This window comes from Anastrepha ludens, chromosome 4 (assembly GCF_028408465.1).
Source record: "Anastrepha ludens isolate Willacy chromosome 4, idAnaLude1.1, whole genome shotgun sequence".
Lineage (NCBI taxonomy): Eukaryota > Metazoa > Arthropoda > Insecta > Diptera > Tephritidae > Anastrepha > Anastrepha ludens.
Window position 1 is genome coordinate 8,790,934 of NC_071500.1, and position 18,212 is coordinate 8,809,145.

Genomic DNA, 18,212 nt, shown 5'->3' on the forward strand with positions numbered 1-18,212 from the left:
AAAATTAAAAAAAAAAATTATATAAAAAATAAGCTGAAAAGTCCCGCACCTAACAAAGAACCCATGTTTTTTTTTTTTTTTTTTTTTTTTCTTTTTGAATCAAAGTTAAGTTTATTCATCAACGTAATTTCTATCAAGAACAACGTAATCATTCCAGCGCCGATCTAACATTTCAATACCAATTTTTCAGAACGATTTATTTTTTGCTTCAAAATATACCTCAATTACAGCGATAGCCTTCTCAGTTAAGTGAAATTTCTCACCAGCGAGCATTTTTTTAGGTCTGCTAACAGCCAGGTGCCGCTGCGAGCCAAATCTTGCGGTGGATGTGGGAGTAATTCGAAGTTCAATTCATGCAGTTTTGCCATTGTTGGTGCGTTTTCTTGACGAAACAACATTTTTATTTTGTCATATGTGCACGTTTCTTTACAAGTGCGGCCTTCAAACGCTCCGAAAACGCTAGATCATATTCACTGTTCTAATGATATTTCCCATCTCGAGATGGTCGACGAATATTACACCACGCACACCCCAAAATACCGAGGTCATAACTGATTTCCAGCCGATTGTTGTGCTTTCGTGCGCTTTGAACAGGGTTCACCAGTTGCCGTCCACTCAGATGACGGTCGGTTTGATTCCGAAGTGAAGTGATGGATCCATGTTTCATCCATTGTCACATGTTGATGGAAAAATTCCGGTTTATTACGTCGAAACATAACCAAACACTGCTCAGAATCATCAGCCCTTTCTTGTTTTTGGTCAACAGTGAGCAAACGCGGCACCCAATGTGAACAGAGCTTTCTCATAGTCAAATGTTCGTGCAATATAAAGCCAATCGTTCTTTTGATATCTTTACGATGTCAGCTAATTTACGTAACTTCACTTTTCGATCATTCAAAACGATTTGGTGGATGTTTTTGATGTTTTCTGGTATTAACGCCTCATTTGGACGTCCACCGCGTTTTGCATCATCGGTGTCTCTACGACCATGTTTGAAGTCAGCAAACCGTCGTGTTACTGTTGTTTCTGATGGAGGGGAGTCCCCATAATACTTTTCAAATCGTTGCCTCGCTTGCAGGGTATTTTTCCCCATCAAGAAGCAGTGTAAAATTAATAATATACTTGAAATTCTTTTTGATCCATTGTTTGGGAAATAGCAAAAGTAGCGTCACTCTTAGGACTATAACTCACGAACTAATAAATAGAATATCGTGAAATTTTACCAGCTGTCTTTCTTAGGTTAGTACTAACTGTAAAAAAGATGAATGCAATCAAACTAGTACTGGGACTTTTCAGTCCATGTATTAAAACGCGACAAGAATCGATTGTGAAATGACAAAGTTAGAATATCTCGCATGACTACTGCAGTTCTCAACAGGTTTATAGAAAAACTTATTGTTTTTTGAAGGTTTTTCAGAATGAGATCCTCCCGCAAGCAGAGCCATTGAGTAATTAATTTACTACAATATGTATTAGACGAATGTACCTCGCAACTCAGACTAGACTCCTCGCATGAGTCAGTAGTAACTATTTAATAATTTTTCATCGGCAAGAGCCGCCAATTGATGCCACGTTGCACAGCAGCAGTTTCCTGGGAATAGTTCATGACTAAAGTTATCCTCTTTTTCATTTTACGCAGAAAAAACCACCACATTCTCATTTTGCCATGCGGTCACCTAGTGCTTTTCAATTATGAAATTCCTCTTCTAAGTATGCACGCGCGCACGCATGTGGTTCTAATGGAATTTGCTATTTTCTTTATTGTATTAGGAATCTTTATTTAGACTTAACTGTTATGTGCTTTGATGAATTAAATGAACTTTTGAGCAGGCAAATACCTCGCGTGCCGAAGAATTAGTGAATTAGTTAAACTTTTAAAATTAAAGGATCCCGTATGGCTCTAGTTAAAAGCATTTGTGAAGCCAATGTCACCTCAATGTATACTCGTAAGCTCGCATTAGAGTTAAGAAATGTTTCTTCAGCTCTCAATTCAGCCATTTTAGTAAACGTATCTGGAAAGTACTGCTGTAGTTTGAACGCCTCTTTGGAACACATGGCAAAAACTTTAAAAGAGGAGGGTATACGAATTTATTGTAAATAGGTAATAGTTTTTACTTTTCGATAAGTTCCCCTATTAGGTAAAGACATTGACCAGATAATTCATAAAAAACTAAGACCTTTGTCTAGGTCTTTAGAATAGGCAGAAATAGCCTACCTCACCACAGCATCAACCGTGAATTTTTTTCTCCAAGAATTTTTGGAAATAAAAAATAATTTGAAATTCCAAGGCCTGGACCTGGATAAAGAGGGTTTATTTATTATTATTATTATTATTTTTTTTTTTTTTTGGTGTTGTTGTTGAAGCCACGCTTGTGTGGCGCAGCCATCATTTGAGTGAACGTGCATTCCTCCTTGTTTCTTTTTTTCGTTTAAAAAAAAATAAAATTTAGCACATTTCATGTTTTTTTTTCACCTCACAGAATAAGTATATGTGCAAGGGTATTTTCATATGAAAAGCTATAAAGAAGCAGGAGAAAGGTTCAACCAATAATTTTAATATATATTTAGAAAAAAAAAAGTTATACAACAAAAATTCAACATGACTAAACTTATTAAATTAAAAGAGAAATTGAAATAACTTCATATGAAATACCTAAGTATATAAGCATTGGCGTTTCTTTACACTTTTTTTCAACGTTTCTAAAACTTTCGATTTTCTAATAATTAATATGTTTTCCATTTTGAGAAAGGACATCATAAATACGTTTAGGCATAGAGTCTGTCAAGTTTTGAAGAGTGAAATCACCTATCTTATTCCACTCTTCCACTAAAGCACCTTTCAGGTCTTTGGTTGTGTCAAACTGCCGACCCTTTTTATAAATACTGGCCGACAATATTCCCCAGAGGTCATCAATCGGGTTTAAATCGGTACTTAGTGCTGGCCAATCCAGAACTGAAATTTTTCTTGCCAATAGGAAAGCCCTAGTTAAACGAGCCGTATGGATTGAGGCGTTGTCTGGCTGGAAAACCCTGTTGTCTCCGTATATGTTTCCCGCAAACTCAATGAAAACATCCTCTATTTAGAAGTTCAACACAGAATTCTGCGTTGGTTCTTGTCGGAATAAAATAAATTGGAGACTTTCCACGATGTCCGAAAGCGGCCCAAATCATCAAAGACTCACCATATGACAACCAAATCTCGCAACACAAATTTGTAATAACGGTACTAAGAATAATTACTAAATAAGAATTTTGCAAGCGAATAGTTAAATTGGACTCCAAATACAGACTTTGGCATACCAAACAAAAATCCACCGTTACAATCAAGAAAGATATCGGTATAAAAAACGTTGCATATATACTTATTTCTGTGAGGTATAACTCAGTGTTTGTCTGTAGAAGCAGTCTTTATAATCGATCAATCAGCTGTCATCTGAAACCCCCAAAAACAAACTGTTTCTTATTTTTCTTGCGACTTCGGCACCTTCACGTTTCTTAGCGATGCTGTGACATTTTTATTTGTTGTTTTTTTTTTTTTTTTTTTTTTTGCTCAGCTGAGGTCATACTAGGAATGCACATATTTCGATTAAAAAAAAAATAAATAAATAATTGGCGCGCACCCTTCTGTTAGGAGTTTGACCTCATATTTGTGGATGTTGTACCAGGACTTTTCTAATCCTCAAATTTTTTTGGTTATTTCAAACCCGAAATTACGCGATTAACCTCAGGATTTAGAAATTCATTATTTTGCAATAACTTTACGTGAAAGTAAAATCTTTCTCTTAATTGGCGCGATAACCGCCTACGCGATTTTGGCCGAGTTTAACAAAGCGCGCCAGTCGTTCTATTTCTGGTGCTAACCGGCGCCAGTTGGGCACACCAAGTGAAGGCAAGTCTCTCTCCACCTGATCTTTCCAATGTAGACGAGGCACTCTTCTGTAAGGACGGGCATGATGAGAGCCTTAAATAGTGTGAGTTTTGTTCGTTGAGAGAGAGAACTTTACTACTCAATTGCCTACTTAGTCCAAAGTAGCACTTGCTGGCAAGAGAGATTCTTTGTTGGATTTCATGGCTGACATTGTTATCGGTGTTAATGCTGGTTCCGAAATAAACGAAGTCTTTTACAATCTCGAAATCATAACTACCAACAGTGACGTGGGTGCCGATATGCGAGAGCGCCGGCTGTTTGTTTGCAGGCAGGAGGCACTTCGTTTTGTTCACCATCCGACCCATCATTCGATTTTCTTGTTCCAGTTTCCAGTTTGAAAAAGGCTGACCTCACAGCGCGGTTGTTAAGGCCGATGCTGTCAATATCTGTACTGTGGAATGCAGCTTTGAAGTTGACGAAAAGATGGTGTGTGTCGGTTCTCCTTTCATTGGTCTTTTCTAAGACTTGGCGCATATTGAATATCTGCTCGATGGTGGGCTTTTCAAGTCTAAAGCCATTCTGATAAGGTCCAATCAGTTGGTTGACGGTGGGCTTCAGCCGTTCACACAATACGCTCGCTAGAACCTTATAGGCGATATTTAGAAGACTAACCCCGCGGTAATTGGCATAGATTGCAGGATCACCCTTCTTATGGATTGGCTTTGTTGTTCTTTAGCCGCGTTATCGCTATTCTCACCTCGTCATGGTCGGGTAGCGGAACGACAATTCCGTCGTGAACGATTGGGGTATCGGGATCTTTACATTCTCTATGACATGCGTGGCGGTCACTATTTAACTAGTTCGAGAAGGGTTCTGCATAATTTAAGCACGCTCTTAATGTCAGTCACCAGATCGCCTTCTTTGTGCTTACAGGAAAACGCCCGGTCTTAAAATCTTCTGTAAACCGCTGAACTTTTTGATAGAATTTACGGTCGTTGTTCCTATTGGCCAGCAACTCAAGCTCCTCGCACGTATTTCGGCATCTCGTTTTTTTCTTTCTGATAATACGGATATCTTCCTTTTGAGCTCCCTGTAGCGATCCCACATGGCTCGCACTGCGCCCGATCGCAGCGTGGCTCTATAGGCAGCATCTTTTCTTTCTGTGGCAGCATGTCATTCCTTGTCGTACCAGTGTTGTTTTCGGGCTTGCCGAAATCCATTTTCGTCTTCGGCGGCAGTGCGTAAAGAACGTAAACCTCATCCCCCATGTTTATAGTCGAAGATATTATGAGTAAATTTTAGTCCCAACTAGTGGCGCTTAAGGCGTGACGAGAAGGGTGCAAAGTTTAGATTCCTCTATGGATACTCAAAAAATTAAAGTTTTGTTCCACAAAATGAACAATTTTTTGTCCCCGCTTTGCACTTGAAAATCAATGTTTTCCCGGGACAAGAGTCCCTGTAAACAGCTGGATTCTCTTTCATAGTCAACCAGTAACCTGAGAATGCTTTTCATTGCTTAGTGTGGAACTTAAACGCGGCGCGAAACTGAATTTTCTCGGTAGTTAATGTTTATCTGGGGATATCTCACAGGTCAATGAACCGAATTTACCGAAACTTAGCATTTATTGTTCTTTTTGTTATTGAGCTGCAAAGTAGTTTTAAGTATGAAAGAACCCCCTTACCCTCGTCAAGCGCTTGATTTAGCGTACTTTTTCACTGCGTCTCGTATGGCTGTTGCAGTTCAAACTCCAAACAGAATACAGCAGCTTTCAGGCCTGAAAAGGAGGTCAGAGAGAATGACCGATTTGCTGATGTGCGCACTTTGACGTAAATATTTAATTAGTTCATGGAGAACAGTAAGATTAAAAATACAAAATAAGTACTACAAAAATTCTATAAAACACTTCTTGCAATCGAATTGTGGCCACTTGTCAATCCGAAATGTTAAATGTACTTCCGAGGCCTCAAACCCATATTTACACCGGTGGCTGAAAATAGAACTATATTCGCAATGGGACGCACCTCCTTCCCCAGCGCCAGTAGTTCATAATGACGTAAAATCTTGCAAATGGTGCTCTTCATCTCGAGCATTGCGAACTTTTGACCCACACAATTACGCGGACCAGCGCTAAAGGGCACATAAGCGAATGTATTGATCTTTCGGTCAGCATCGGCGCTAAAACGTTCGGGTATGAACTGTTCGGCATCATCGAAGTAGTCAGGGTTACGCATTGCATGGTAAATTAAAATGGTTATGTTGGTATTGGCAGGAAAGAGTTTGTCACCTAAAGAAGTAGAATGAAATTGAAGCATTAACTTCATATAAAAACGTACAAACTCCACAACTACTCGCATTCTTACCCAAATAAACATCCTCCTCAATATGGCGTCCGATTGTGGGTGCTGGTGGATATAGACGCATCGATTCCTTAATCACACATTCCAGATATTGCAGCGCCTGCAGATCATACAACGTCATCGCTCGCTGCTTGTCGTCACCAATAACTGCACGCAATTCCTCGAACACCTTCTGTTGCACAGCTGGGTGACGCGACAGTAGATAGCAAGTGAATGAAATGCCGCTGGTGGTGGTGTCATGCCCTTCGAACATGAACGTATCCACTTCTTCACGTATGTCGGAGTTCGAAAGTGGCTGGCCCTTGATCTTCGCCTGCAATAGCATATCCAAGAAGGCTCTACGTTTCTTGCAACCAACGTCGTCGTGGAGTAGTGTATCCGTTGCTTCGTCTTTTCGAGTATTATTTTCGATTGACTGCTCTAATTGGGCGCGACGCTGTTCGATAACGCTTCCAGTGAAATCGTGCATGAGTGCGATGTTACTTTGGAGTTGCTGGAAGCGACGAGGAGCAGTCAGGCGTAGCCAGAAATCAAAACGTTGCAAGGGTGCTATAAAGCGTTCTGCGAATATGGCAGAGACTCTGGAGAGGAAAAGAAAAATGTGCGTTAGTTGGAAACGAGATGCTAAGCATTCATGTTCGCGAGCTACATTCAGTATTGGCCCAAACCAAGCACCCACTTAATATGCAGACTTTTCTTTGTTATTATAAATACAAATTTTTCTACCAAATCGACGTTCTTGAATTAATTTTATATTACATATCTAAATGGCAATCCAAAAGAATGCTACAAACTTCTACTAAATAAGTGAAAAGCTTTTTAAAATTACAAATTAGCGGGTTTATTCATATTCGATTCACCACTTCTCTGCTCGCTAAACGAAGAATTCGTGTGTGAAAGCAAGTGCTTCCAAGTATAAATAGGGGTAATTGTGTTTATTTTATTTTACATGATTTAGGTGGCGCAATGATCTGAAAAGCTGTAGAATTACATAACAGTTTGAGCGGCTTGCTGCGGTGAGGAGCAGGACGTGGGTTTTTTTACTTTTAGTTTATGGTTAAACATAGTCAAAATGGGTCATTTGCCGCTTGAATAAAAGACTGAAGAACGGTTGGTTGGTTGAGATAAGAACTCGTCAACTAAGTTAGCCAACAGAATTGCCTCAATTGGGCGTCGAAAAATCCAAAAGTCATCATATGGAAGTCGATGCAACAGGGACGATTTTATCTTTTTTTCGAGCAAGCAGCCATCATAGGAGGCTTTATGGCGTCATGTCGATAGATTATTTGTTCCTCAAATTGAAAAGGATGACATAGACGACATTTGGTGTCAAGTGGGCGGCGAGACGTACCACGCAGCCTCTCTTACATTCGATCTTCGAAAATCGAATAGTCAGCCGAAGTTGTGATAATAATTAGAAGCTGTGTAACTTCATTAGACTACTTTGGAAGGTGTTCTTGAAGATGCATTTTACGTCAACTATTCAAAGATGGCGCGAGTATTCAAGCATAAAATCGAAGTAGCCATTGATGTGAGAAGTGGCGAAACTCGTCAAACTGTTGTGTAATAACAAGGAAAGCTACGCAAGTGAGTGCTCAAGAGTTTGAACAATAATGAATCGACTTACGTACGTGCGCACAGCCTTCACATAAGGAAAATTGGGCTGTAATTGTGCGTTGATTTTTACACCCATGGCGGTCTCTGCAAAACATAAATAACATCATATTACTTATTTGAATACATTTCGCAACATTTCATACAACACTGATCAACAAGTCTGAACTTTTCATTTGTTTGAAGGAAAAATTCATCTATATCTGATAGGCTTTTTCATAGATGACGAATCTGGAGTGAAATTTTCGCTCGAGTGTGTGCGTGACTTTTCTGTACAAATTTGCGCGCGTATTTTTTTATTAACGATTTACTAGAATATATCTACTGAAATTATTAAAAAGGCGCCATATATTGATTAACTTTTACTATTTTTTTAATTCCAATTTTTTTTTTATAAAAATATAGTCCATTCTATAACAAAGACTATAATAAATTAAAGTTTGAAAATTCTACATGCTAATAAACAAAAAAATTTAATTTTTAATAAAAACATTTTTCATATAAAATTTTTTAAACCCATTGCATTTTAGTATAATAAAGTACGATTTAAGAAAATCGACAAATTTCCATTAAAATTTAAAAAATTTTAATAAAAACATTTTAATAAAAAAAAATTTTATAAAAAAAATTTTTAATTTTTAATAAAAATAATTTTAATTAAAAAAAATGTAACAAAAAAGAATGTTAATATTTTAAAAAAATGTTAAAATAAAATTAAAATATTTTTAACAAAAACATTTTAATTTTTAATAAAAAAAAATTCATTTAAAATTTTTTAAACCCATCGGATTTTAGTATAATAAAGTACGATTGTGAAAAGTGGACAAATTCCCATCAAAATTTAAAAAATTTTAATAAAAAAAAATTTTTTAATTTTTAATAAAAACAATTTTAATTGGAAAAACTTCTTTTTTTAATTTTACAAATTTTAATAAAAAAAATTCTTAATTTTTAATAAAAAAATTTTAATTTAAAAATTCTTAAACCCATTGCAATTTAGTATAATAAAGTACGATTTTAAAAAATGGACAATTTTCATCGAAACTAAAAAATTTGTATTAAAAAAAGTTTAAGAAAAAAATTTTAATTAAAAAAAAATTTTTTTTTTAATTTTTAATAAAAAAAAATTGCATTTAAAATTTTTTAAAGTATAATAAATTACGATTTTGAAAAAATAGAAACAGTTTCATCAAAACTTAAAAATTTTTATCAAAAAAAAGTTTAATAAAAAAAGTTTAATTAAAGGAAAATGTTAAAAAAAAAATTTTCATTACAAATTTTTAAACCCAAGGCATTTTAGTATAATAAAGTACGATTTTAAAAACTCGACAAATTTCCTTCAAAATTAAAAAAAAAGATTAAAAAGTTTTATAAACAAAATTAGTAAAAAAAAAAATTTTAATTTTTAATAAAAAAAATGCATTAACACAAATGTTTAAAAAAAATTTTAAAATTTTTAGTAAAGAAAAATTTTTAATTTTAAATAAAAAATTTTTTGGTTTTAGTATCAACATTTTTAATAAAAAAAATTTTTTAATTTTTATAAAAAAAAATTTTAGTTTTTATAAAAAAAAATTTTAATTTTTATAAAAAAATTTTTTAATTTTTTTTTTTAAATGTTAATTTAAAAATTTTTAAACCCATTGCATTTTAGTATTATAAAGTGCAAATTTGTAGGTGCTGTGAATTTCGTTCTTAACCCTTTACCTCATATGAGCCCATTCATCGGCTTTTAATTCAATTTTATTGCCAATTTAAGTATTGTAAAACAATGCAAAACAGTTTAATCCATCAAATATATATTTAGCAATAATAAAACGGGGAAAAAAGTATCTATGGTTTTATGGCATTTCGAAATAATCTCACTTTTGTGCAAGTGGCAGAATTCAAGTGCCAGTGATTCGTTTTCAAAAAACAAAAACAGAGTAAAACGTTAGTATTTTTTGACAAAGAAATATATTGTCATGGAGCCGATTTACTATAATTACTCGATTTACTATATAATTTACTATAATTTTTTCACGTTTTCTATAAAGTTCTATTTTACAAATAGTTTTTATGAAAAATTATATCGTAAAACTTTTTCATTATTTTTCTTTTAATATGTCTTTGTAATAATTAAATAAAGTTTTTTCCACCGCAAAATATTTTTTTCGACGCTTCATTAATTCAAGCAGTAAAGGGTTAAACAACAAAAAAATTTTAAAACAATAAAATCATATACCAATGTTATATTTTATTCTCATTTCCGAACGAATCGATCCAATTTGAATGTAAGTTTTGGCAAAGCTTTGTACGAAATATGTCTCAGTTCTGCACATTTGGTACGAATGAGGAAACCGAAAAAAATGAAAAAAAATAAAACAAAAAAAAACAGAAATAAAAAAACAAAAAAAAAAATCAAATAAAAAAACAAAAAACAAAAAAACAAACAAAAAATAACCAAAAAACCAACACAAAAAACCCATAAATAAAACGCAAGTCATATTTTGACTTTTGTCATTTGGCTAAATGCGTACATTTCCAGAATTTTTTTCCCTGACGATGTGTTTCGCATTTTTTGCCAAATAAAAAATAATTCATGCGCAGGAGAAATGCGCAAACCTTGAGCAGAAATATTATCAACAATCAATCAAAAATTTCAGCCACTTGAAATTTGCACTTTGTTACACTAGCATTGAATTGGCTATAAAACTGGTCAAATTTAATATATGAAAAAAATTATGATTAAAAATTTTACACTTGTGGTGAAATCGAATGACGATGGTCAAATTTTTTTCACATAATTCTTCTACAAAGTTGGCAATTTCAAATAATATGGTTTTCGTTGGAGAGTAAATTACATTTTTATAGCAACAAATAATTATCGACATTAAAAAATTATTAAGTAAATAGTCAAAGCTTGTCCAAATTTCTTTTCAAAACAGTCGTAATTTTTCCAACTCTAACGCGAATCGTTTGCAAGTTGGTTTATTTCATTGTTTCTAAGTTGACTAAATGCGTATTTGGTATACAAATTTTAAATATGTATTAACCCCTTGCCGTGCTTTAACGAGTCTGACGCGTAATGAAAATTTTGGCCCCAACATGAATATGACGAGAGCCAAGCGTAAATATTACGAGCCGAGGTCTTGTACAGATAGTCGAATCAAGCATAAACATCACGAGCCTGGGTCGTGATTGAATGTTAGTTCATATCTGTACGCCACCAGAGTTAGTCACGAGTGGCATAATTGCTGTTACAAAGTAATTTATATTATTCTGATCTGCTTACCAGGCGTTGACGCGTAACACTTGGGCCCGAGTTGTGTCGAGCTAAATGGCACGGCAAGGGGTTATTTTGGAATTATAATTTCCTTGATGTTTTTCAATTTTTCTTATTCTACTTTTTACCATCTTCCACATTTATTAAGTTTTCACCTGATGCCGCAGTGAAGTTTTTTGTTTTTTGCTTTTTTTTAATTCTATTGCCAAATTTGTATGCAGCCATCACGCATTTCAGCTTAATTTAAAATACTTTTAATATCACTTTTTTCCACGTACTTTTAAACTTGTCAAAATCTGTATTTTTTTTTTTAATTTTACCCGAAAAATTGTATCAGAATCAGTTCATACATTTTTTGTGTGTTTGTAACAAAATCAGTGTCGCAGAGTGTAATTCTGACCTGCAATAATATCCAGCGCCATCGCACAAACGAATGGATATAAATTAACCACCGTTTCACCATCGGCTTTCTCCTTCAATGCATCCATCATAATATTGCTTTGTTGCTCAAATACCTGCACAAATTCTTCCAATATTTTAAAATGAAATGTAGGCGTAATCGTTTTTCTGCGACTATGCCATTTAGGTCCGTTGCTGAGTAGCAAACCCTCCTTCAACCACGAGTCCAACAGGCCGTAAAGGCTATTCTTTTTTAACACTTTTTGACTGCTGAGTAGCGGCTCCAAAACCATAGGATCAGCCGTTAGAACGGTTGCTCGATTTAAAAGCCATAAACTACAGGTGTTTCCATATTTTTCAAAGACTTCACTGGTGAATTGGAGAAAATCTGTTTCAAAATAAAATCACATTAATTCGTATGTGTTCGTGGAGCTTTTATGAATACAAATTCGGTATGTGAACAGTTGAACCTACCATTTGGTGACACATTGACGAAATGATGCGCCGAGCCTATAATTGGCAGATATGTAAAAGACTTAATGCCATTTTGCTTAAAGATCTCGTTATGACGGCGTCTATTCAAATAGTCAACGATTATTAGTAGCACCACCAAACCTATGAAAAGTGCAAGAAACATTTTATACAACTCGCAGCACTGCAGATTCGTTGAACCAATCCGAATTTCATTAGCAACACAACTGCACAAAATTTCATAATATTTGGTGGTCCAAAGAACAAGAAATTTTGAAAGTCATAAAATCAAATTTTTTTATCGCATTTAGATTAGATTAGATTTGTTTGAACTTTTGACTGGCCATACATACAAATTTCTAATATGTATGGTACATATAACTGGATCTTAGCGTTCCATGGTATTTTATGCGTTCGGTGTGTTTATTTTAAGACTCTTTGTCGTTATGATAAGCTTCATTCAATTTATACATAAGTACTAGGTTGTTCAATAAGTTTTGCGGTTCGTTAAGAAAAATACAATTTTGTGGTTTGAAATACCCTTCATTATTCAGTATAGTCCTACCTGAGCATCAATACACTTGTTCCAACGAGATTCCAATTTATGGATTACATCGCTGAAGTGAGAATCTGGATGGGCTGCAAAATACGCTTCCACAGCTTGTATGACCTGATCATTTCATGAAAAACGCTTTCCTCGCGTGAATTTTTTTTAAGTCTGGAAATAAATGAAAGTCGCTAAAGGCCAAATCTGGTGCGTACGGTGGATGTTCCAACAATTCGAACTTTAATTCATGCATCTTAGCCACAGCAAAAAAAAATATTCTTAAGCAAACTGTGTCCTTTTTCACGAATTTTTTTCTTCAGCTGTTCTAAAATGTTACAATTTTGATTTTTTTTTCTTTACCAGTTGCAAGTAACCCACAAAGAAAATTTCTTTCGCATACCAAAAAACTGATGCTAACACCTTTTGGACAAGAACTCGTTCCGTAGCCGAAGAACCAGGTTCACAGCCTGCTGTTTTGATTTAAAATCATGGTGATAGACCCGAGTCTCATCCATAGCGATGAATCGACGCTCAAAATCCACTTTATCCTTTCGGAAATGCTCTAAATATTGCTGAGAAAGTCGCTTTCGACGAATATGTTTTTGTTCCATTGTTGGCGAGTGCAGCACCCATTGAGGGCACAGCTTTCTGAAAGCCAATACTTCTGTCAAAATATTGCTTATGTTACACTGCCCAATGAGATGCCTAGGGCTACTACTAAATCTCTTTCAGTCAGTTGACGATTCTCCTATATGATTTTTTGTATTTTTCTGCGATTTCTGGTGTTGTTGCTGTTTATGAACGTCCTTGTTTTCGACGTGCATCATCTTCAAGGCTTGCACTACCACGTTCAAATTCAGCAACCCATTTTTCCATTGTACTAATTGAGGCGAAAAGTCCTTATACACTTTCAGCACTCGTTCATAAATTTCCGTTGCTTTTGAACCTTCCAAAAATAACAAATTCAATCACTTGTTTTTTGTTTTCATTGTAGAAAATACTGGGACACCTCGGTACTAAATGGCTTGCAATCAAATAATGAATTGACATATTGAAATGAAAAGTGTCCCAACATAACAAAAAAATTTAGGCTGTAACAATGCCGCCCTCTCTTATCGAACCGCAAAGCTTTTTGAACAACTTGGTATTTGTTATGCTCCCGTAAATTCGAGCAATGTATCTGGGTAGCAAATGTAAAGTAGTGGGTGTAACATCCTGCACTGTGCCTAGTTAGGCTTCCTTAGAGTTTTACCATTGTTTTTGTTGTAGCTGTTCATCAAGCGCTGTCAGCGACTACGGTGTAATCATCAGTCGTCATTGTTGTCTAACTCATCTAGCGATAGGCCCAGGAAACATGCTGTTTCGACGGGTTGAGTCCCAAGGGAGGCTGTTGGGTGAGTAAAATTAAGTGCGCATGTGAATAGGTGGTTAAAGTCGATGCGGGGTATATTCATATGCCTGAAATATGTTGAGTGTGTCGGAGTCAATTCTGTAAGGATAGGAGCTTAAACGCCTATAATATCCTGACCGCAATTCTGTCAAGTTACTGCGCGTCTCGCGAGGCAGCTGAAGCTTTTCGTTTGCAATAGGTGGTAGGACTCCGATAACAGCTTTCGGTGGCCAGGAGTTTAGGAAGGTGATAAGAGACTCCCTATAAATGCGATATTTAATGCCTGTCTAAAAACTATCTGCTCCAGTAGTTGTAGTTGTGTTCAGCCTTGGTCGGCCCATCCGAACGTCTTTGTGCTTACTAAACTTTTTGTGAAAATAGAGGGTATTTTTTCAAGGTATGTTATCTATGTTATTTTGTTTGATTAAATAACACACATTAATATCTCCGAGCCGTTTGATAAACAGTGAGTCAAAAAAGTATTGGCACACTCGAAAAATCAAAGTTCTCAGTGGTGCTGAAATTTCCCTAGAAAAAAAGCCTATCGCGAAATTGGCAAACTTGTCGATAAATCATGGTCCAGCGTTCAAAACATCCCTATGCATTATTGCAATACTGACGAAGTAGCTCCGAAGAGCAAATCTGGCTGCCCAAAAAAATTTACTGAACGACAGGAGCGAATTGTGGTGTCCACCGTGGCACAAAATCCAAAAACTTCGGCTGTCAAATTGTGCGAGACCCTGCAAAATTCATTTCACATCAATTTCAACCCCCAAACTGTTCGGAGAACCCTATATAAGGCTGGGTATCATGGCCGGGTTCCTCGACGCAAACCCTTCATTTCGAAGGCAAATAAGAAAAAGAGACTAGAATTTGCTAAACAGGATGTGGGAGTAATTCGAAGTTCAATTCATGCAGTTTTGCCATTGTTGGTGCGTTTTCTTGACGAAACAACATTTTTATTTTGTCATATGTGCACGTTTCTTTACAAGTGCGGCCTTCAAACGCTCCGAAAACGCTAGATCATATTCACTGTTCTAATGATATTTCCCATCTCGAGATGGTCGACGAATATTACACCACGCACACCCCAAAATACCGAGGTCATAACTGATTTCCAGCCGATTGTTGTGCTTTCGTGCGCTTTGGACAGGGTTCACCAGTTGCCGTCCACTCAGATGACGATCGGTTTGATTCCGAAGTGAAGTGATGGATCCATGTTTCATCCATTGTCACATGTTGATGGAAAAATTCCGGTTTATTACGTCGAAACATAACCAAACACTGCTCAGAATCATCAGCCCTTTCTTGTTTTTGGTCAACAGTGAGCAAACGCGGCACCCAATGTGAACAGAGCTTTCTCATAGTCAAATGCTCGTGCAATATAAAGCCAATCGTTCTTTTGATATCTTTACGATGTCAGCTAATTTACGTAACTTCACTTTTCGATCATTCAAAACGATTTGGTGGATGTTTTTGATGTTTTCTGGTATTAACGCCTCATTTGGACGTCCACCGCGTTTTGCATCATCGGTGTCTCTACGACCATGTTTGAAGTCAGCAAACCGTCGTGTTACTGTTGTTTCTGATGGAGGGGAGTCCCCATAATACTTTTCAAATCGTTGCCTCGCTTGCAGGGTATTTTTCCCCATCAAGAAGCAGTGTAAAATTAATAATATACTTGAAATTCTTTTTGATCCATTGTTTGGGAAATAGCAAAAGTAGCGTCACTCTTAGGACTATAACTCACGAACTAATAAATAGAATATCGTGAAATTTTACCAGCTGTCTTTCTTAGGTTAGTACTAACTGTAAAAAAGATGAATGCAATCAAACTAGTACTGGGACTTTTCAGTCCATGTATTAAAACGCGACAAGAATCGATTGTGAAATGACAAAGTTAGAATATCTCGCATGACTACTGCAGTTCTCAACAGGTTTATAGAAAAACTTATTGTTTTTTGAAGGTTTTTCAGAATGAGATCCTCCCGCAAGCAGAGCCATTGAGTAATTAATTTACTACAATATGTATTAGACGAATGTACCTCGCAACTCAGACTAGACTCCTCGCATGAGTCAGTAGTAACTATTTAATAATTTTTCATCGGCAAGAGCCGCCAATTGATGCCACGTTGCACAGCAGCAGTTTCCTGGGAATAGTTCATGACTAAAGTTATCCTCTTTTTCATTTTACGCAGAAAAAACCACCACATTCTCATTTTGCCATGCGGTCACCTAGTGCTTTTCAATTATGAAATTCCTCTTCTAAGTATCTGGAAGTACTGCTGTAGTTTGAACGCCTCTTTGGAACACATGGCAAAAACTTTAAAAGAGGAGGGTATACGAATTTATTGTAAATAGGTAATAGTTTTTACTTTTCGATAAGTTCCCCTATTAGGTAAAGACATTGACCAGATAATTCATAAAAAACTAAGACCTTTGTCTAGGTCTTTAGAATAGGCAGAAATAGCCTACCTCACCACAGCATCAACCGTGAATTTTTTTCTCCAAGAATTTTTGGAAATAAAAAATAATTTGAAATTCCAAGGCCTGGACCTGGATAAAGAGGGTTTATTTATTATTATTATTATTATTTTTTTTTTTTTTTGGTGTTGTTGTTGAAGCCACGCTTGTGTGGCGCAGCCATCATTTGAGTGAACGTGCATTCCTCCTTGTTTCTTTTTTTCGTTTAAAAAAAAATAAAATTTAGCACATTTCATGTTTTTTTTTCACCTCACAGAATAAGTATATGTGCAAGGGTATTTTCATATGAAAAGCTATAAAGAAGCAGGAGAAAGGTTCAACCAATAATTTTAATATATATTTAGAAAAAAAAAAGTTATACAACAAAAATTCAACATGACTAAACTTATTAAATTAAAAGAGAAATTGAAATAACTTCATATGAAATACCTAAGTATATAAGCATTGGCGTTTCTTTACACTTTTTTTCAACGTTTCTAAAACTTTCGATTTTCTAATAATTAATATGTTTTCCATTTTGAGAAAGGACATCATAAATACGTTTAGGCATAGAGTCTGTCAAGTTTTGAAGAGTGAAATCACCTATCTTATTCCACTCTTCCACTAAAGCACCTTTCAGGTCTTTGGTTGTGTCAAACTGCCGACCCTTTTTATAAATACTGGCCGACAATATTCCCCAGAGGTCATCAATCGGGTTTAAATCGGTACTTAGTGCTGGCCAATCCAGAACTGAAATTTTTCTTGCCAATAGGAAGGCCCTAGTTAAACGAGCCGTATGGATTGAGGCGTTGTCTGGCTGGAAAACCCTGTTGTCTCCGTATATGTTTCCCGCAAACTCAATGAAAACATCCTCTATTTAGAAGTTCAACACAGAATTCTGCGTTGGTTCTTGTCGTAATAAACTAAATTGGAGACTTTCCACGATGTCCGAAAGCGGCCCAAATCATCAAAGACTCACCATATGACAACCAAATCTCGCAACACAAATTTGTAATAACGGTACTAAGAATAATTACTAAATAAGAATTTTGCAAGCGAATAGTTAAATTGGACTCCAAATACAGACTTTGGCATACCAAACAAAAATGTACCGTTACAATCAAGAAAGATATCGGTATAAAAAACTTTGTACATATACTTATTTCTGTGAGGTATAACTCAGTGTTTGTCTGTAGAAGCGGTCTTTATAATCGATCAATCAGCTGTCATCTGAAACCCCCAAAAACAAACTGTATCTTATTTTTCTTGCGACTTCGGCACCTTGAAGTTTCTTAGCGATGCTGTGACATTTTTCGATTAAAAAAAAATAAATAAATAATTGGCGCGCACCCTTCTGTTAGGAGTTTGACCTCATATTTGTGGATGTTGTACCAGGACTTTTCTAATCCTCAAATTTTTTTGGTTATTTCAAACCCGAAATTACGCGATTAACCTCAGGATTTAGAAATTCATTATTTTGCAATAACTTTACGTGAAAGTAAAATCTTTTTCTTAATTGGCGCGATAACCACCTACGCGATTTTGGCCGAGTTTAACAAAGCGCGCCAGTCGTTCTATTTCTGGTGCTAACCGGCGCCACTTGGGCACACCAAGTGAAGGCAAGTCTCTCTCCACCTGATCTTTCCAATGTAGACGAGGCACTCTTCTGTAAGGACGGGCATGATGAGAGCCTTAAATAGTGTGAGTTTTGTTCGTTGAGAGAGAGAACTTTACTACTCAATTGCCTACTTAGTCCAAAGTAGCACTTGTTGGCAAGAGAGATTCTTTGTTGGATTTCATGGCTGACATTGTTATCGGTGTTAATGCTGGTTCCGAA

The 18,212-nt window shown here is 35.8% G+C and overlaps 1 protein-coding gene across 1 annotated transcript; it reads right to left on the reverse strand.

The window, feature by feature from the left end:
* Nucleotides 1–5,681: 5,681 nt before the first annotated feature.
* Nucleotides 5,682–12,141, reverse strand: LOC128861309 (probable cytochrome P450 4d14). Its single transcript, XM_054099352.1, has 5 exons — nt 11,979–12,141; nt 11,506–11,892; nt 7,858–7,927; nt 6,230–6,807; nt 5,682–6,153 (listed from the first exon to the last, which is right to left on the reverse strand). The coding sequence occupies exons 1-5, from the start codon at nt 12,139–12,141 to the stop codon at nt 5,813–5,815; spliced, it is 1,539 nt and encodes a 512-aa protein (XP_053955327.1). The 3' UTR covers nt 5,682–5,812.
* Between the last annotated feature and the right edge of the window lie 6,071 nt (nt 12,142–18,212).

Excerpts from the sequence above, each read along its gene's own strand:
- LOC128861309 (XM_054099352.1), bottom strand. The coding sequence starts at position 12,141 with ATGTTTCTTGCACTTTTCATAGGTTTGGTGGTGCTACTAATAATCGTT. Across the intron at positions 11,893-11,978 it reads CGTCAATGTGTCACCAAATG|ATTTTCTCCAATTCACCAGT; the intron begins GTAGGTTCAACT and ends ATTTTGAAACAG. Across the intron at positions 6,154-6,229 it reads TGAGGAGGATGTTTATTTGG|GTGACAAACTCTTTCCTGCC; the intron begins GTAAGAATGCGA and ends CTACTTCTTTAG.